This window comes from Carassius auratus, chromosome 19, assembly GCF_003368295.1.
Source record: "Carassius auratus strain Wakin chromosome 19, ASM336829v1, whole genome shotgun sequence".
Lineage (NCBI taxonomy): Eukaryota > Metazoa > Chordata > Actinopteri > Cypriniformes > Cyprinidae > Carassius > Carassius auratus.
In genome coordinates this window covers 8,837,823-8,858,547 of record NC_039261.1, presented here as the reverse complement: position 1 = coordinate 8,858,547, position 20,725 = coordinate 8,837,823, and the positions used below count along the sequence as shown (strand labels likewise).

The 20,725-nt window shown below is 36.4% G+C and overlaps 1 protein-coding gene across 5 annotated transcripts in view; it reads left to right on the top strand.

The window, feature by feature from the left end:
- The window catches only part of LOC113119365 (neurabin-1-like), a 50,246-nt gene extending 29,521 nt beyond the window's left edge, over window positions 1-20,725 (top strand). The window contains exons 7-21 of one of the 5 annotated variants that reach the window (XM_026288786.1): window positions 3,464-3,616; window positions 4,205-4,258; window positions 7,916-8,145; window positions 9,826-9,922; window positions 10,617-10,764; window positions 14,364-14,434; window positions 15,053-15,137; window positions 15,331-15,382; window positions 16,005-16,064; window positions 16,812-16,860; window positions 17,015-17,059; window positions 18,012-18,131; window positions 18,313-18,336; window positions 18,567-18,749; window positions 19,235-20,725. In XM_026288786.1, coding sequence (XP_026144571.1) covers window positions 3,464-3,616; window positions 4,205-4,258; window positions 7,916-8,145; window positions 9,826-9,922; window positions 10,617-10,764; window positions 14,364-14,434; window positions 15,053-15,137; window positions 15,331-15,382; window positions 16,005-16,064; window positions 16,812-16,860; window positions 17,015-17,059; window positions 18,012-18,131; window positions 18,313-18,336; window positions 18,567-18,749; window positions 19,235-19,429 — 1,566 coding nt within the window. In that variant the 3' untranslated portion in view covers window positions 19,430-20,725. The remainder of the gene's footprint in view (window positions 1-3,463; window positions 3,617-4,204; window positions 4,259-7,915; window positions 8,146-9,825; window positions 9,923-10,616; window positions 10,765-14,363; window positions 14,435-15,052; window positions 15,138-15,330; window positions 15,383-16,004; window positions 16,065-16,811; window positions 16,861-17,014; window positions 17,060-18,011; window positions 18,132-18,312; window positions 18,337-18,566; window positions 18,750-19,234) is intronic. The other 4 variants (XM_026288787.1, XM_026288789.1, XM_026288788.1 and 1 more) reach the window with 4 other exon arrangements.

Here is a 20,725-nt window from a genome sequence, read left to right as displayed (position 1 = left end):
CCAAGAGTGGCAGCTTTGTGCTCCATGGAGAGTTGATGGGGTTTGTTATATTACTAGTCACTGAGCAGTTATTGCTCAGTTCTCATTAGTAGAGCGGGGGGCAGTCTGGCTTTCCAAACAAGAGGGCCACGAGTCTGTTGTCACATTTGTGACTGTGCTGCGATTTGTTTTTTTTTAAGGATTTAGAGCGGAGCATTACCATAATGCATGCAGGACTGTCACAGTGGTGGGATTCTATATGAAAGCTCTGATGACTGACTAAAGAACGCGTTGAATTAATTGCCCGCCACAAATCAGAGATAATTACCTCAGTAGACCAGGCAATTTCTACCTTGTGATTTGGAGGACACGGACAATTTAGCATTACAGTCTCTTGTGCAGCGCAGAATGATGCAAGACTCACCCGTACAAATGCAAGAGTGAATTTTTAATGCCTCATTATTTGTCAGTGAGAATCTAAATGAACATTTTGACTGGATGTGTGTGTTGATTTCAGAATGCATCAAAATTATTATATTATAATTATAATTTACATTTACTATAATATTTATCACATTATTATATTTAGCTGATGTCATCCTAATGTACCCGGCCCTCATGGATTTATTTGTTCCTCCTCTGCGGTAATATCTGGATATTGTGCAGCGGCTGGCTCATGGGGCTGGTGTGTTCACTGAGGCAAAATGTTGTGAACCAGCCTGAAATCTTGCTGTACTGTGGATTAGCAGCTGCCAAAACCATTCACAAGCTGCCTGCCAACAGTAAATGGCCTTAAAACAGCAGGGACCTGGAGGATATACTGGTTATAAGGACATTTAAGAAAGGTCTGGAAAGGTGGCGATGGAATGGACTTACAGTAGCCTCAGCCACACTTAGAAATATTTGAATTTCTAAGCATTATGTTATATCAAACTAAATAATGACAGACTGTTTTGAAACCTAATTTATTTTTAGACATTTTTACATTATTACTGACAAAATAGCATTTTTACATTAGTTAGTCTGTTTTACTGATTGTGTTAATAATGTAACATTTTGGTAAATGTAATTTTTGAACATTTAAAAAAAATAATATAAATTGTCTCACTTGATAATATTGTCTGAAAAAGATCCCACTAATTTATGATATATATATATATATATATATATATATATATATATATATATATATATATATATATATATATATATATATATATATATATATATATATATACTGCTGTTCAATAGTTTGGGATCAATATTAGCTATTTATGTTTTTTATGTCTCTTGTGCTCATCAAGGCTGTATTTAAAACTGTAATATTGTCAGATATTATTTTACCTTGTATCCATTTAAAACATCCTTGCTGAATAAAAGTATTAATTAAAAAAAAAAAAGATAAAAAATGTATTAACTCCAAACTTTTGAACGGTAGTCTATATTGTAACACATATAAACACATTCTTTTATGAATATATATATATATATATATATATATATATATATATATATATATATATATATATTCATAAAAGAATCCTGAAAAAAGTATCACAGGTTCTTAAAAACATGAAGCAGCACAACTGTTTCCAACTTTGATAATTATTCAGCACATTAGAATGATTTCTGAAGGATCATGTGACACTGAAGACTGGAGTAATGATGCTGAAAATTCAGCTTTGCATCACAGGAATAAATTAGATTTTAAAGTATATTAAAATAGAAACTTATTTTAAATTGCAGTATTTTTTGACAAAATAACATGTTTAGCAATCTTATTTACTATATTAAACATATAGCAATATTTATGACACAAAATTGCTTAATATCCATATTTTTACATTTAGTTACTTTACATTTACTGTTCACATAAAGTTAATCTGTAAAAGCATATTACAGTTAAATCTTTAGAAAATCTCAAAAATGTATATTAATTTTCTTACTGTACAATGTAATGTTCCCAAATTCACAAGTAGCATTTGAATTTTACTATAATATGAAATATAGTAAATATAACTTATTTTGTTATCTGATACAATGACCTTAATACATTTTATAGTGTGGCTCTCTGTACTCTCTATGCCTCTGTACAGTATATGACCTTCTTGCAATTAGTTTCCTCAACCTCCAGCGTGTTAAAAGGATGGTGACACATATACTAATTGAATGTGACACTCCAAAATGAGCTAATTTGCCTCTTGAGAGTATCTGAGAGGTAATATCATGTTGATGATATGGAGTTTGTGTGCTGTTCACCGTGTCCTCTCTTTTAACATGTGTGAGGGGATGAGAGAGAGAGAAGAGACACAATTGAGACCACTCAGGTTAAAGTAGTACAGTAGGACAGGGTTATATATGGCCTCCTGCCAGGCAGAATTATCTGATCTGGAAAGAAGGCCTCCCAGGGAACAGCCCTGCCCTGCAACCAGATACAAGCCCCAGCCAAGCAGAACCGACCTGTCTGTGTGTGTCTGCACATCCATCCACCTTAAATAACTTTGGCAGATCCACACGCAAGCAGGAGAAATATATGCTGAATGAATCGCTTTTATTTTGAAAAGATAACAGACCAAAACCATTCAAAAGTTTGGGATCAGTATGATTGAAGAAAATTTGTTATTTATATATATATATATTCAGATATTCAGTTCAGATTCTGACTCCAATACAGTAAAATTGCACATTTTGGAGTGACCTTTTATTTTGGCCAGCCTAAGGCAGATCTGTGTAATGATCATGCTGTCTAATCAGCATCTTGACATGCCACACCTGTGAGGTGAATGGATTCTCTCGGGAAAGGAGAAGTGCTCACTAACACAGATTTAGACAGATTTGTAAACAATATTTAAAAGAGAATTACGCCTTTTGTGTACAGTACATAGAAAAAGTCTTAGATCTTTGAGTTCAGCTTATGAAAAATTTACCTGGTAATACCAGACTCTGCTACTTCACTTTGCTTCGTAGACAGAAACGAAATGAAATTGAGCGGAAGTAGGAAGTCTGACGTAGTCAGGCTAATGAAAAATAGGGACAAAAACAAAAGTGTTGCATTTATAATTTTGTTCAGTAGCTTATATATATATATATATATATATATATATATATATATATATATATATATTAAGAAACAGACTCAATATTTAAATTTTATGCACGCATTGCTATGCAATAACTGAGATGTTCAGAGTGTTTGCTAGAGCATTGCTACATGATTGTTACGGTGTTCTTTGGGTTGTTAGGTCATTGTTAACTAGCTCAAGTCAAAAGACTTGTGGTCCTAAGATTTTGCTGAGCTGTACAAATCAAAATAAAGCTAAAATTTTAAATTGGCTAAGGATACCAGTTAATATAAAAGCTTACAATCAGGTTTTTAGGATATGAACACAAGGATGTTGTTAAGCCTATTAAAGATAGAAACCTTTCACATGGATTGCTACAGTAAATGCAGTGTGGATGTTTATTCCCATGTGCCCATGCCCAGACAGGGGAGTATGCCACGGATGAGGAGGAGGAGGCAGGCCAGACGGGAACAGACAGAGATGTGGCCATTGAGGTTTTCGATTTACCTGAAAATGAGGACATCATCTCGCCATCAGAACTGGATGCCACCAAACTTTATCAGAAGTTTCGAGAGGTAAACCATTATTGCATGCATTTTTAAAAAATGGATCAATGAAAGGAAGTACTTAGCCTTTAGAAAACCTGAAAAGGTATTAATTTTATAATAATAGTTTATATTTTGAACTTTCTAATCATCAAATAATTGTTTCACAAAATATTAAGCAACTGTTTTCAACATTGCTAATAATGTTTCTTGAGAAACAAATCAACATATTGGAATCATTTCTAAGTTAAGGCTGCTAAATATGAATAAATTACATAAAACATGTATTACAATCCTTATTTTAAATTTTAATAAACTGTAAGTTGTTATAAATAATTTTATCTTCACTCAATTGCTGCTGATGAGAATCCATATTCTCCTGGTGAGAAGTAGTGTAAATATTGTGTCCCAGAACTCACTCATTCCTCAGTTGTCTATTTCCTGCTTGCTCTCTGCTGTTCTTTCTCTTGAGTCTGGAGAGAGACAGAGAGAGAGAGAATGAGAGAGAGAGTTGTCGTGCAGAGAGAGCCCCTCTGGTCAGTTTCCTTTGAGAGGAGGACTGTCCTTGATCATCTACTCATCTTTCTTCTACTCTCTCTTATCCCTTTGTGTCTACAGCTGCAGATTAAACACACTGTCACTGAAGCCGAGATCCAGAAACTCAAGAACAAGGTAAGAGGCTACTGTATCTGCTAATATTTTTTCATCTCATAGAAAGCTACAAATTGGATGTTTTTCCCCCAACTGGAATCTGCAGTATGTTGAAGAAAAAGAACAACTGTTTGGTTTTATTGCAAATTTCCTTTATACTTCAATTTTAGTTTGTGTCATTTATAAAGTAAGCAAGAGGAAAGAGCTCCCACAAGACCTCAGAATGGCAGCAAATTTTTTTTTTTTTTTACTATTATACACAGTTATAATATTAATTCATATTTTTTATTAGTTTTATATTTATGTTGTCATTTTTCATAATTATTCATTTTAATAGATGTTTCTTAGCTTTAATTATTGTTTAAGTTTGAGTAATTTTAGTACTTACACTTATTTCAGTTAGAATGCTAGTGCATGTGTCTATTTTTTATTTCATAGTTATAGTACATATATTATAGTTTATATGTACTATATAAAATAAATATTCTATCTTAAAAAAATATTTAGTTGTTGTTTTTTTTATATGTGACCCTGGACCACAAAACCAGTCTTAAGTCACTGGCGTATATTTGTAGCAATAGCCAAAAATACATTGTATAGGTCAAAATTATAGATTTTTCTTTTATGCCAAAAATCATTAAATTATTAAGTAAAGATCATGTTCCGTGAAGATATTTGGAAAATTTCCTACTTTAAATATATATAAACTTAATTTTTGATTAGTAAAATGCATTGCTAAGGACTTAATTTGGACAGCTTTATATATTTATATTTTTTTGCCTCCCCTAGATTTTCAAATAGTTGTATCTCAGCCAAATATTGTCGTATCATAACAAATCATACATCAGAGGAAAGTTTATTTATTAAACGTTCAAGCTTTTATATATCTCAGAGCTGAAGTTCTTTGCCCTAACCCGACGGGACCCGATGGGACCTGATGGGTTCGGGCTTAATTTATATCATCTTATGGTGGCTCGGGCTGGGCTCGGGCTTGCGCTCCATTTTGCGAGGCGAACGAGCGGTCATGTGATGTGTCTCGATTAGTGTGAGAAAGATGCAAAAATGGATACTGAGTAGGTATAAAGGAGGCTTGCCTTTTGGGGAAGTCGTGGCCTAATGGTTAGAGGGTTGGACTCCCAATCGAAGGGTTGTGGGTTCTAGTCTCGGGCCGGACGGAATTGTGGGTGGGGGGAGTGCATGTACAGTTCTCTCTCCACCTTCAATACCACGACTTAGGTGCCCTTGAGCAAGGCATCGAACCCCCAACTGCTCCCCGGGCGCCGCAGCATAAATGGCTGCCCACTGCTCCGGGTGTGTGCTCACAGTGTGTGTGTGTTCACTGCTCTGTGTGTGTGCATTTCGGATGGGTTAAATGCAGAGCACAAATTCTGAGTATGGGTCACCATACTTGGCTGAATGTCACTTCACTTCACTTTGCCTGATTACGTTTTGGTTGCACCAGCAACTAAAGCAAAGTCTGAGGTGTGGAAAAGTTTTGACCATGTTTATAATGAGTGAATAATGACGCACCATCAGTGAGCTCAGGAGGTGGATTCAATCATTTTTCTCCGCAAAAACATGTAGGCTTATCTCTGTGAGTAAAGGTTTTTAAATGACAACTAAATATTAATTGAGTCTTAAATGCATAATGTGGACAGAGTATTTACGCTAATGTTGGCATTATTCTTTTATTAAATGTCAGCTACTAGTGGCGAAGCAAATCCGGCGGAGCCTTTATCTTAATTTCGTTATTGCCAAATACCCATCTTAATTGAAAATTTATCTTAAAGGGGGGGTGAAATGCTATTTCATGCATACTGAGTTTTTTACACTGTTAAAGAGTTGGATTCCCATGCTTAACATGGACAAAGTTTCAAAAATTAAGTTGTACGTTCGAAGGAGTATTTTTGTTCCAAAAATACCTCTTCCGGTTTGTCACAAGTTTCGGAAAGTTTTTTTTCGAGTATGGCTCTGTGTGACGTTAGATGGAGCGGAATTTCCTTATATGGGTCCTAAGGCACTTCTGCCGGAAGAGCGCACGCTCCCGTATAGCAGAGCACTGAGAGGCTGAGCACAGACATTCACTGATCAGAGCGAGAGCGTCGCGAAATGTCACAGAAGTGTGTTTTTGGTTGCCAGGGCAAGACAACCCTGCACAGATTACCAAAGAAAAAACAGTATTAAGGGACCAGTGGATGGAGTTTATTTTTACAGAGCATCAACGGAGTTGTGCAAGTGTTTGTGTTTGTTCCCTGCATTTCGAAGATGCTTGTTTTACAAACCAGGCCCAGTTTGACGCCGGGTCACCGCATACGGTGAGTAAAACTGCTTCAAATATCTCTGTGTTGTTAACTTAGCTATCGGAGCGTAAGCACATCAAGTAAACAACATGCGATGTTTCATCAAACTGCACTTTCCACATGTACAGCCCCCTACTGGCGCTCGTGATTCTTTAGCTCCGCCCACACGTCACGCCTCCAGTCGGTCGTGTTTTTCCGGGAAAAATCGGTACAGACTATCTTTCTCTTATGAATATAATAAAACTAAAGACATTTTGGAGTTATGAAGGATGCAGTACTACTCTATAGGTACTCAAGATTAACAGGATATTGATTGAAAACGAGCATTTCACCCCCCCTTTAATTTAATTTGTTAAAAAAGACTTGTTTTTATTGGTGCGTACATTTGAATAATGTCGGGCAGTAAACGGGTTCGGGCTTTTAAAAAGCTGTCAATCAAAATGTACTTGTCGGGCTCGGCCCGAAACCTGTCGGGCTTGGGTCCTGTCGGGCCTAACTTTTATGGGCTGATTACAGCTCTAATATATCTGTTTCGAAATGACTGGTTTTGTGGTCCAGGGTCACATATTGTATCTTAGCTATCTTTATTTACTAAAAACTAATTGTATTCGTTTCAGTTTCAGTTTTAATGAACAGAAAACAACACTGGCAAAAATCTGATGTTTTTGTTGCAACCAAATCAAATCTGTTTTGTATTTTGTAGTGTGAACAATCTTAATTCAGAACATAGTGCATCGTGATCTCCAAATATACCTTTTTTTACTCAAACTTTCCTCAGAACTAGTGGCATTCACTATGTAGTGAATAGTGAATAGTGAATGAGTCAATGGTTTTGGATAGTATATGCATGAATGCTTAAAGCACCCTCTCTAAAGCACCTTGTGAATTCAGGGGCAAATGTCATGTTAGACATGAGCAGAATTACAAATTTGAGCATCCACACTGATGGCTAATCTGTTGTTATCTGAGAAAATCTCTTGGCATACAGTAGTTCTGACGTTTACATCATTATTATAGCAACCCATGTACTGTAGATGCGCCGGATATTGACTACACCGCCTGAACAAAAATCAGATTTCATCACTTGTGAAATGACAGTGTAGACAGTCACGGCTTGTTTATGGTGTGAACAAATCTATTTATATTCCTCCATCTCATATGAAGACATGTTGACGTGTGTTTTTCATTCTATTGTTCAATGTATCATTCCTGTAAAATAAAAGTAGTACGCCCAGGAACATTTCTTAAGTTGGTAAATTGGGTCGGTTTTGTTTTCATATTGTCTTTAATGTCCATTTAAATAGTTCACTATATGCTCTATTGACTTTTTTTTACCTTCATGTCTTCCCTGTGTCTCCATCCTGGTTTCTCTATATAGCTGGCTGCAGTGGAAAAAGAGAAAGCAAAGTGGGAGAGAGAGAAGACGCAGCTCAAGCAAAGCATTGAGGACAATAAGGAGAGGATGCTAAAACTGGAGAGCTATTGGATCGAGGCTCAGACTCTGTGCCATACGGTCAATGAGCATCTGAAGGAGGCCCAGAGTCAGTATCAGGCCCTGGAAAAGAAGTACAACAAGGCAAAGAAGCTCATTAAGGACTTCCAGCAGAGGTACAGTTTCTGATATGATCGAAGCGTACTTTAAGTATGTCCTTTAAACATAAGAGAATTTATAGAGAATACTAATTACATTTCAGGTAATTATAATACTAGCGCCGTGCTGAAGAGATGGATCTTGATTATATGGCTGCTGTTCTTCACAAAAGACCACAAATGAGCTCATTACCATAAATGGCAGTAAAAGAGCTTCTGAGTTTTTGAAGTAGTGGTGTTCTGAAACTTTGTTAGTTGTCTTGCTGTCTGCTCCCTATATAGGGAACTGATATGTTAGGTAGCATCTTAACCATCATAGAACCTCACAGGCAACCCACATTGGAAACACTTATATACAGGTACTGTATATACACTACTCTTTGGCTTCAGTTAGATGTTTTATATTCAGCAAGGCTGCATTTATTTAATTAAGTTAAAATAGTAATATTTTAAAATATTATTACAATTTAAAATAGCTTTTTTCTGTTTTATTATATTTATTATAATATATTTATTTCTGTGATGCGAATAAATACACACAGTCCTTCAGAATCATTTTAATATGCTGATTTGAAGCTCAAGAATTATTTATTTGTATCATCTGTGTTAAAAGTTAGCAGTTTTGCTGCTTAATATTTTGGTGGAAAATCTTTTCTAAAAAGAAATACTAAATGATATTGTAAAATAGAAATAAATCGATTTTAGCGGAGCTTGACATTAGCATGTCGCTAAGCTAACTGCAGAATACTCTGTTTCTGTAGAACAAACAAGTTGTATGCACAATGGTATTTTTTCTTAAATTAAATTTAAGTATTTTTATATATTTTTTTTACTTAATTGTATTTATAATTAACATGTCATTTTGTCCACAATCTAGGATGGATTTTGAGCATGTTGCAGTGCATTATGGGATTAGCTTCTCCACAAATCATACATGCCATGCTGGATTTAAACAAAAAGAAGTCTTAATAATCTGCATAATTATACTATCTACCTTTTGTAACAGCCTTTGTCAAGAATGTGTTTGTGATTCTGTACGTGGGAAGCTCTCTAGGTTTTGGCACAGAGCCCTGGTGTACTATTTACGTACAATGTCTGTTCTGCTGTAAAACAGCTATCATGCTGGACCAGGTATATGCTGTCGTAGCTGGTCGATTAGCATGGTGAAGCTAGAAGATCCAAATCACATATATGAGTGACTAGCATTTTCAACGAGGTAGATTTTGTACTTAAATTCAGCTTAGGTTATAAAATGAAAAGATACGTTGTGATTATGTAACTGTGAAATGTGAGTTTAGTCTTCTTGATGGCTGAAGGTTGTGGGAATCTCAGCGCGCATTCCTTAAGCCTAAAAGTGTGTGTAAGCTGATCTCTGTGGTCATTTCTATCACAGCTCCTCTCCTCTGGAGCCTGGCTGTCTTTAATTTTGGTTTCCCTTCAGGCATAATAGCCATAGTTAACTGCAGAGTCGCTGTCTATCTATGCTGACGAGCCTGAGTAAGCAGTCATGGCAATCCATTGTACAAGAAATCTCATAGTTGATAGTAGTTTGATGGATTTGTTTTTTGTTATTTGGTTGATAATGAGGTACTCTGCTCTCAAAGCCCTTCGAAACAGACTAATAGGTCCATGCAAGCCCATATATGAACACAAACAATCTTGTCCTTTCGCCAAATCTCCGTCTTTGCTTGCTTTCAGAGAGATGGAGTTTGCTCAGAGGGAGGATACAGAGAAGAAGAGGCTGGAGGAGGCGGAAAAAGCTCATTTGGCTGAAATCCAGAGTCTTCAAGTTAGGGTAATTATCTGCACACACACACACACACACACGCGTCAGTGCATTTCACTGCATTTCATGGCAACTGTCTTGTACTGTGAAATCATCCAAGTCAGTTTTTGAGCCTGCGTGGAAAAGGTACTGTATATAGCAACTGAGCAAGATTCTGAAATGTTTTGTTGGAAATTTGGATGAGACAAAGCTTAGGAACGATATTAAAACATTACAGACCTTGTCAGTTTGAATATTAATTAGGTAACATCCAGTTGAGATCTCCTGAAGGTCAGTAAGTGAGTGTGTCAATAAATGGTGTGCTGCAAGGACACATTAAGATCAAACATGAAAGTAAATCTTTATAATATAATATTATAATTATACAAAAGCATTCTATTTCAAATAAATGCTGTTCTCTAATCCAAGAATCACAAAACAGTATCAGTTTCTACAAAAATATTATGCAACTGAACTTGTTTTCAACAATAAATATTTCACGAAATATTTCTTGAGCAGCAAATCTGCATATTGTGAAACTGAAGACTTGAGTAAAGATCTGCCATCACAGGAATAAATGACATAAAATATATGTGAAAATAGAAAAGAATATTTAACAATATTACTGTTTTACTGTACTTGGTGACCATAAGAGACATCTACGTGTACTGTATAATCCATATGTGTGTTGTATAAAAACTATAGCACGTGTGGTCTTGTTTAGATTGCTACATTGGAGTCAGAGCTGATGCAGCTGATGAAGCAAAATGGCATCCAGGTAAACAACAACAACAACAGCGCTGAGAGCCGAGCCCAGCTGACTGAGAGACTGACAGCCTTACAGTGTCAGAGGAGAAGTGTTGCTGGAGGAGGTGAGTCACAAACATCTCAACACTCTCCCCCACTGGCTTATTAATTACCAAAATGATCATCCGTCTTCTATTTGACAAGGAATCCTCAAACCAGACCTCATATAAAAACACGCTGACTCACGTACCCGGACACACTTTATACAGCAGGTTGTGTTTTGCACCCAAACTATTAATAGTGATTTAGTGGTAGGTGAAGCACTATGCAGGAACCAGATGGGCATCATCATTATGTGACAGGAAACAATTAATACACAGGAAAAATTTGCTTATCAGTCTCAATTAAAGCTATGTTTATCAGAAAGATATGAAGAAAAAACATGGGTTTCAGCTTCTACAAAGGGGAAATATGTCAAAACCAATGTATAAAACACACCCAATATTCCATGACTTTTTATTAAAGCCACAGATGATATGATAAATATTGCTTTAAATAATGAAATCCTCATACAAATAAACAGAACAAGCCATTAAAAAGGGAACTGAATAGGAGTTGTTAACATTAAATATTTAATACAAAATTAAATATATATATATTTTCATATTTAAAAGTATTGTATATGCATGTTGATGAGCTAATAAAAAAGTAATTTTTATTATCATTATTATAATCATTATTATTATTATCTTTTATATTTTTAAATAGTAGCAATAGTAGTAGTAATAATAATAATCATAATGATAATCATTTGAATAAAAATAATAAGATAATCAAAATAATTAACGTAAAAATCATTTATACTTTATGTTCAATACACTGACAGCTGAACAAACAGTGCCCTGGGACACAACAGTGCGACATATTCAAAAAATATTTTTGTTCCTCATAGCCTCACTTGTGTCAAGTTAAATAAGGCGAGCACTTTCTGCTTGTTATGTAACAGTATCTCTCTGTAATAAACTCCCCTACACCCTCACTCGCTTTGAACTCTGATTTTGCAGCTGCATACAACTGAGGTTTGTTAATGGAATTAAAGCAGCATCATTCTTCTCAAGCGCTTGATGCTTCACACCTCACACACTCAATAGTAATGGGTGCACTGGCCCTTCATATCTGCCTATTCTGAATCTGCTATGATCACTGTGATAAGAGTGGACAGCGCTGGAAAACTGATTGGATGCATTGTGACTGAATGAGGCAGATTATGAGGAAGTACTGCCGCAGGGACGGCCTCAGTTCACCGAAAGCCTCTTCTGCAGGAAACCTCTCAGCCCTGTTTCCAACAAGAACCATTTCATTTCAAATATCCATAAATAGCATATATCGACTACAGGGCATAGTATCATATAAACAAACTAGCCAGAAGTCTGTTGTAGGATTATATGTTTTCATCAGCCAAAGTACCTGATATTTCATAGTGGATTACTGTCATTTTTTGCATTTATAGCAATTTTTAACGTGCTAAAATACTTTCTCCTATCCATGAGCATGAGAACTATAGTTGCAGGAAAATGTGTAAAGCAGGGGTGTCCAAACTATGGCCTGCTATCACTCCTGTGGCGGCCCGCAAGGAATTAAAAAAATGATACAAATCTGCAGAGGTGGGAAAACTACGGTCGTTTTCATCCACCCCATGATGCAGTTGGTCCAAAATAGCTAATTTGATGTAGTATCAGTAAAATCCAATAGATGGTCAAATGCAATAGCCTGTAGTCCGGTATATAGCGGTTAAGGCTAGAAGGGATACGAATGGTGTTACTGGTTATGCGCACATCAATACAGCACAATTTTTGTCACACTGGACAACAATAATTTAAAAAAAATCATTATTCTAAGGGGTAGGTGTAGACATTCATAAAACACAATCTAATAGGTAGAAAATTAATTTCATTGTTTATTTCTAGTTGGAGCTGTATCCTGTATATAACCCCTGATTAACTGGACACCGTCCCGCCACTCCAGTCAATGCTTGTTTACACCAGCCACGCTGCGGCACATTTCAGAGGCTTTCTGCATTGCTTCGCTAAAGATAGGCGCTCAGTCTAGTTCTGACGGATGCTGTGTTCAAGCCACACAGCAAATACAAAATCAAATATTTTTTATCTTGCAAAGATATGCTTTTTTCTTCTGTTTTCCACACACATTTAAAAAAAAACGGATATAATGTTTTTTTTTTCTCTCGCGATTTCCAAGGAGACTTAAAGCAAATCAAGGTCAAGTAAAGTGCGCACATTAGGATTGGTGATGAATTGAGTCATAAACATATTATACGACCCCTCACTTAATGTGGAAAACTTGATGTGGCCTTTGAGTCAAAAAGTTTGCCCACCCCTGGTGTAAAGTATGTGAATTTGGTCATAAAAGTGCTTAGACACAAACAATGGAATGATTTCATATATGTATGTAAATATTCACAGTAACGGATGAAAAAGGAATGTTGGAAAAAGTGGTGGTTGTCCCACCCTAAACCTCCACCAAACGATTCCCATGATTGCAGATCAAGCCCGCACTATGGTCGGGAGGAATTCTGCCACATTTCTCTTTCAGTATGAGCACAGTTCTTAGGATGTCTGGTGTGCAGCGCTCTCTTGAGGTCTTAGTCGGGTTGAGGTCAGAGCTCTGACTGGGCCAGAAGGCTAATTTTCTTATGTTAAATCTGTTATGTTTTTCATTCTTTGGGCTCCAGGTTTGCTAAAGACATTATGAATTATTAGAAAAAATAATATACTTTTCCTACACTGCACTGTGTGTTTACAATGTGTGTTTAGTGTAGAGCATGGTTTAGGGTCAGCTAAATTTGTTAATGTTTTGTAAGTCTCTTATTCAAACACACACACACATACATATGTGTACAGTATTACCTACATTTAAATAGTAATTTATTCCGTGTCACATTCACCGATTTGGTGCTCAAGAAATATATTTATTCATATATATATATATATATATATATATACACACACACACACACACACACACACACACACACACACACACAGAGGTGGCCAAAATTAGTAGAACATTTTCAGCAGCTAAAAATGGCTTTAAGTCAGTTATTTTTATCTTTTGCTGTAGTGTGTCGGTAGGAAATATCAGTTTACATTTCCAAACATAAATTTTTGTCTGACAATAGCCAGTGCCTCACACAGAGATCTGATCTCATCATCATCCAGTCCGTCTGGAATGACATGAAGAAACTGAGACAGAATAAATCCAGAGACCGACCTGCAAAGATACCTGGAAAACTGTGCACCTAGGGCAAAAGCTGCTTTAAACACATGGTCACACTAAATGTAGATTTAATTTAGTTAATAGAATTTTAAAGATAAAAAAAAAAAAAAAAATCTATTACAGCATTTTTGACAGCATCCTCGTTTTACAGCTTTTTTACATAAGTGCCTAAAACTTTTAACAGTACTGTAGCCTTGGTTTCTTGAAGCGTCCTTTAGTCTGTCTCAGTTTCTTCTTGTCATTCCAGACGGACTGGATGATGATGAGGCACTGGCTGTTGCAGCTACAGCAAAAGATAGAAATAGCTGACTTAAAAACATTTGTTTAGCTGCTGAAAATACTAGTGTTCTAATCATCTTGGTCACCGCTGTATATAATAAATATGTTGCTGTTTCACAGTCCGTGTATATTATCTTATGTAATTGTACAGATCTGTTTTGTGTGCAAGAACTGGACGAGCTGACAGGAACCAGTGGAACTCACCCTGAGAGAAACGAGAGGGTAAGACTCACTTCCACACGCACCAAACACTTCTCATCAGACTCAGGACATTTAAGCCAGATGCTCTGATAAAGAATGAAAGGCGATTCTAATCTCATGCTTAATTCATGAGTATGTGTGGAATATGTCAGCTTTCTGTGGTTACAAAATACTCCATTGACATTAAATGCATTTATGATGTATGAATAGCCACAGTTGTAACTTTTTCTTTCCTCTAGAGTAAGTTTTCTTTTCCGTCATTGGTTCTTAGGGTGGAATAGGATCACAAAACAGGAGAAAAGCTAGAACGTGTTATTGTACATATTGTTGTTCTTGTACAGCAGGATCAAGTTACAAATTGTTGTTGCCTAAGGGCCTGTTTTTACCTATTTAGCATATTTTTTAGGTTTCCTGAGAAAACATTATTTACATTGCTTCCTCTCTCAGAATCCTAACCACACTGTGTCTAACTGTTGTACAGTAAGTGTCTGTAATATCCATAACACAGTACGTCTCTGCAAAGAAACAGAATGAAGTACTGTTGGGTCAGCAAAAACAGACAGGAAACCACTTATTGTTGCTAAGAGCATTCTTTTTAGATGTATAACAACCTCTCTTTCTTTCGGTTGCTGTCTGTAGGGGTCCGGGCCTCAATCCTCCAGGGTGGCTTGTGCCTCAGAGGCCAGGCTCAAGCACCCGCAGCCTCAGGGACCTGATAATGAAGGTAGATGCACCAAACCATTTGTACCTGATTAGGGCTCAATTACAGGCCTAATGAATGATGCTTAAAACCTGAGAGACACAATGAGGAAAAGTCCCTCAAGAAAAGATAAGATAACAAGAGGAGCACTTGAAGTAATGGATATGGCCTCTATTCAGGAAATGTTGCCATTTGTCTCTGCCTGATTTTTCTACAGGCTCTTCAGCAAGCCGTGATGATAAATCTGGCAAAAAACTTCTAGACTTGGGGTAAGATGGTGCCAATTCTTTGTTTTCATGTATGATGATGATGTATAAAAGTACAGTAGAGCTTTATGTAATTGTCAGAATGAATGGACAATTGTTGTCTGCTGTCTGTTGATGTGAACTGCTTTAAAAAAAATTTGTTTAATGTTAGATCGCTTATCCTTACCAACTATTTTTCTCTTTTAATATATATTTTTTATACATTTCCTGTGGGGGAAAGCTGAATATTCAGAAGTCATTACTACAGTTTTCAGTTTCACACGATCTTTCAGAAATCATTCTAATATGCTGATTTGGTCCAAAAGCAAATCTTGTCATTCTTGAAAACAGTTGTGCTGCTTAATATGTGTTTGTAATATTCTGATGTTTCAAGATACTTTGATTGATAGAAAGTGTAAAAGAACAGCATGTATTTAAAAAATGGAAATATTTGGTAACATTCTAAATGTTATTAATAATATTAATTATAATTTAGATCAATTTAATGCATCTTTGCTGAACAAAAGTATTTAAAAAATGTATTGACACCAAAATGGTAGTGTAGATTCAATAAAAGATACTGTGAATATTACTGATGGGAATTCTCTCATCCCAAACTGTAACAAGCTTCTGGTAATACTTTCAGATCTTCTCTGAGGAAGAGTCAAGGGAAAGAGCAGGATCCAAAAGGATCTCCTGGTAAAAGGTAAATAAAGAACCACATATCTGATATAAGTGTTAATGATCAGCCTACCTACAAATGAAATAGCAGGATTTTTTCAGGATCTTTTCAATGCAATGTCAGAATAAATGCGTTGTAACCTAAGTCTCATGAATTGTAAAGTACGTGCCCAGCTGTGCCTTAAAACTGAGGTCTCCAGGATTGCAAGATGAATAAAAGTGCTAAAGAGATTCCACACTAGTTAAAAGGGGGGGGGGGGGGGGGGGGGGATTGGAGGGAGTCAAAGAAAATCTTTTCAGCTTGGATTTGTCCTTGGATTTAATGTACAAAACTTTTTTCTCATTTTATTTTTTTTGATCTTACACACCTAGTTAATATGTCCTGGGCTGTACATATCAGATGTGTCAGACTGCAGGACATAACACACACATTTTGCATTCGAATGAGTCTTCAGTGATTCAAAGAATTGCTTAATCGATGATTAAAGAGAATTGCAGATGCAAGGCTAAATGAAGGTTTTATTTCCACCTGGAATAAACGGATGACCGGTCATATCCCAAAGCGTCACACTCCCTGGATCCAAACTGTGAATTACAATAGACTTATAACAATGCAAGTAAAATAAAATAAAAAACTAAATTAAGGCTGAACCTTAAGTCTAAAAAGCAGTGAAATAAATGCAGCTCCCATCTGTGAGTATGATCTGTCTCAGCTCTTGTACCAGTCATTCAGTCATTATGTATGCTTGAATAACCAGTCCCCTATCTTTAGCTCCACAGGACCTTCAACAGAGAACAGTCCTGAAATATGCAAGAGCAAGGTGAGAAAAGTCAAACTGGCGTACATATACATACAGTATTTATCTAAATACTGTAACTAGTTTAACAGAAATTGCAATCAGTTGATTAAAACTTAAATGCCTGCTGCTGATATACTGTAACCTCTCTCTGGTGTGTTGCATTTCCATTGAACAGAAATCTTTTTCCTGGCCACGCTTCTTCTCCTATTCATATTATGTGGTACTGTATCAAGTTTGCTCAGATCCAAGGCTAATCGGACGTTTCTCTGATTTTAGCTGTAGAAACACAGTAGTGACGCGCTACTGTTTTACTGCTACTAAAGTATTGGGCAATTTCCCTCGGCTGCATGCATTCTGACTCTCACACTCTTTAATTTTTTCATATTCTTAAAATAGAGGAACGTCACAAAATGTGACCTTGCTCAGGCTGTGTTTCTGGGATCAATGAAATCTTGTGTTAAGTTTGAAGGACAAAAACTGTGGCCTGCTCCCCATGCTGAGTCAAGGCGTTCAGTTAGCTTTGAATGAATCACTTTTGTGCCAGTAAACAGCCCAACAGATTCAGTGTATTTTTATATTCAGTTCAGTTTTTTTTTACAGACTTTGAGGTGTTGGAGACAACCAGACTGGTAAACATGTGTGGACAGTCTCTACAGGGACAAGAGTGTGTCTCTTCAAAATAAAATTGATATTGAGGAACTCAAATCTTTTCAGCAATATTTTACAGAGAAAAACGACCGGTGAACATAATGCCATTTAATTCTTGAAACTGTGACCTTGTGTTCAGAACATCTGACCAGAATCATATTCAAATGCATCATGTTGTAAGACTTTCCCTAAATGCGTTCATTTAAAAATGCAAATGAATTTACTCTGTGACAAATTATCCCGATTATCACATGAGTGACAGTATCAGCGTACACAAAGCATTTTGTCGGGGTGTGCATGTCTCCTTTTGTCTCGTTAATCTTAAAAGACTTAATTGGCTTAACTGTCAGTCAACCGTAATTACACTGATAATTCTCTGTCATAGTCAATTCAACAATCAGAATCAAGGAATAAATGATTACCTCTCAAGTAATAGAGAGAAATAATTCAATCAAATCAAAATGATACATGGGAAGATGTGTCAATCAGATGAGAGTTGTGTCACAGGTGTATTTCTCCTCCAGGATCCTGGTGTCACTGATGACCTCAGCCTCAGCAGCACCAGCTCCACAGAGGTCAGTGGCCTCCTGACCGGTGCTAAGATGTCCAGCCGATCGCAGACACTAATGCTCTCCTCAGATGAGGTATTGTTTGTACTTAAAACCTGAATTCTGTTTAAAAACCCCAAATTTACTAAACCCTTATGTTGTTCCACACTTGTGGTTAAGTATATCTATTCGAAAGCATCACTTGTTCTGCCTGAAAAGATCAGCTTTTTCTGATTCAGTAAGGGTTTTTCTTCTCTTTTTACGCTGCGTTTATTAGAGTGTGGATATGATTGAAGATGAGGTGAGACTTTGTTCTAATGGGTTTGAATCCCAGAATGTTCTGTGATCCAACAATCATTTTTCTTTTTAATTTAACATTTTATTTAATTTTACTCAGATAAAATGTGTGTTTTTGTTTTAAATATATTAACTTTGATTTCTTGAAATGCATGTTAAATGGATAGAAGCCAGTCAACATATATGATTAATTATTGCTGATGACTATGTGCTGTAAGTTTGTGTGTGTGTCAGATTCTAGATGACGGTCCTCCTCCGAAGCCGTACCAGTGGCAGAACCGCAGCGTGACTGAATGGACATGTCAACAGGTGTCGTGCTGGCTCATGGGTCTGAACCTGGAACAGTATGTCTCTCTTTTTACTGCCAAGAATGTGGATGGAGAGCAGCTGCTCAAGCTGGACAGCACAGCACTCAAGGTGAGGAACAGATTTGTTGGGATAATTTAGTCTATTTCTTTATGGTGAAAATCTGTCAAATTAAGAACATATATGACGGCAAAAACATACACTTTCAATGATCCGCATATCAACATCATTAACTTAATTTTTTCACATTTAGAGTCATATATTATTTTGTATATTAAACTAATAAATTCGCTAGTTTACTTATTTAATATACATTTACAACAGAAATTGATTAACTTCAATATATTTGTTTGTTTGATTTATTTTATTGTATTTTTTTCAATAACTGTGGGATTTTATACAAGAACATTTTTTTAATAGCTGGTTATATGTTTTCCATTAAAATGACGGCTTCCTCTGCCATATGCTAAAATTGCAAGAATAATTCATGTCCCATCTGCTTTCCCTGCAGTGTGTAAGTTGTCTGTAGAGATTAGCATAGTTTCTTAGGACCCATCTGAACATCCTGTAAGTGTGTCCGTGTATGTTTTTGGCAGGCTCTGGGTGTAGAGTCCTCTCAGGATCGGGCTCTGATTAAGAAAAAGCTGAAGGATCTGAAGGTGTTGATAGAAAAAGCTCGGAGAAACAGAGAAAAAATGGAGAAACAGCGCAAGAAGGATCTGGAGCAGAATCAGAAACAGGGCCGGAAGAATAGCAACTCCTCCGGACCAGCAGAGGGCGCTACTGAATAACACTAATCACCTTACTACTATCTCACCATTATAAGTACAGATGAGTTCAGCATTTCATGGGACTGAAAGTTCATTGCAAAAGGGGCTTATTGCTATTGAGCTGCCATTGGATGAATTGAAACCAAAATTTCTAAATATGGATTTTGTTACTTTTACTGAACAATATTCAGGGTTTTTTTTTTCTCGTTTTAGCAGAATGATCACTGCTTTTTTTGGTTTCCTGTGTTTTATGTCCGATTAATATCTATTTATTTGCAAATGGAGAATATGTATATATTGAACCAGAGCATATCAGCTCATAACTCATCGGTTAAAAACTCTGCATTACAAGCACCTTTAGACATTGAGACATTGCACATATGCAGAAAGCATATATATATATATGAATATGTCTAACGTGCCATAGTTTGTTAAAAAAAATGTAGAAAGTTTTAATACGACGGCTTTGAAAAAGCACAGGTCTGAGAGATGGTCTGAGAGATCTCTTCACCTCAAAGAGTTTGAGTGCTGCTCACAAGAACCACTACAGTCGGATTCACTGGCAAACACAAACCTTACTGTGAGAAGAAAGCCATTCTGGGTAATGAGATATCACGGACCCTCATTGTGGATATTTCACTGTATACTTCGAACCTCCTGTTTGGATCTCCTTCATCGACCTGCCAGAATTCAAGATCAATACATCTGATGTGTATGTTCTTCTCCGAGCTTGAATCCTCCTAATGGTCTTTGGAAGAAAAATGGTAGCAAGGGGATACTCAACAATTTTTCAGGAGTCTGCCATTTTAAACTCTTCTCTAAAGATGCAAGACTTGTACTCTAAAAGAAAAAAAGACCCACTGCTGCTTCTATTTCACAGCTACCTGCTTCCAGCCCTCTCCATCGCCCTGAGCTAGATTCTCAGTTAGACCCAAGTGCTGCCTTTTGAAGTGCTGTTTAGATTTGTACTTTATTTTCACGGTTTGAGGTTACAGTCTGGATCACACCGATTGTGTGAATGCACCTCTGTTTTACCGCCATCCAAATGTTGTAGAGCAGATGACAAATGTGCACTTAAAACGGACCTATCTACAGTACACTACCAGTCAAAAGTTTGGGGACAGTAGGATTTTTAAAGAAATGAATGTGTTTAGTCAGCAAGAATGCATTACATTGATTTCTGTTTCAAATACATGCTGTGCTTAGGAACTTTTATTCATCAAAGAGCTCAAAATGTAAAACATTTTCCAACAAATCTCAACTGCACAACTGTTTTCAGTATTAATACTATTAGTTGTTTGTTGACCAGCAAATCAG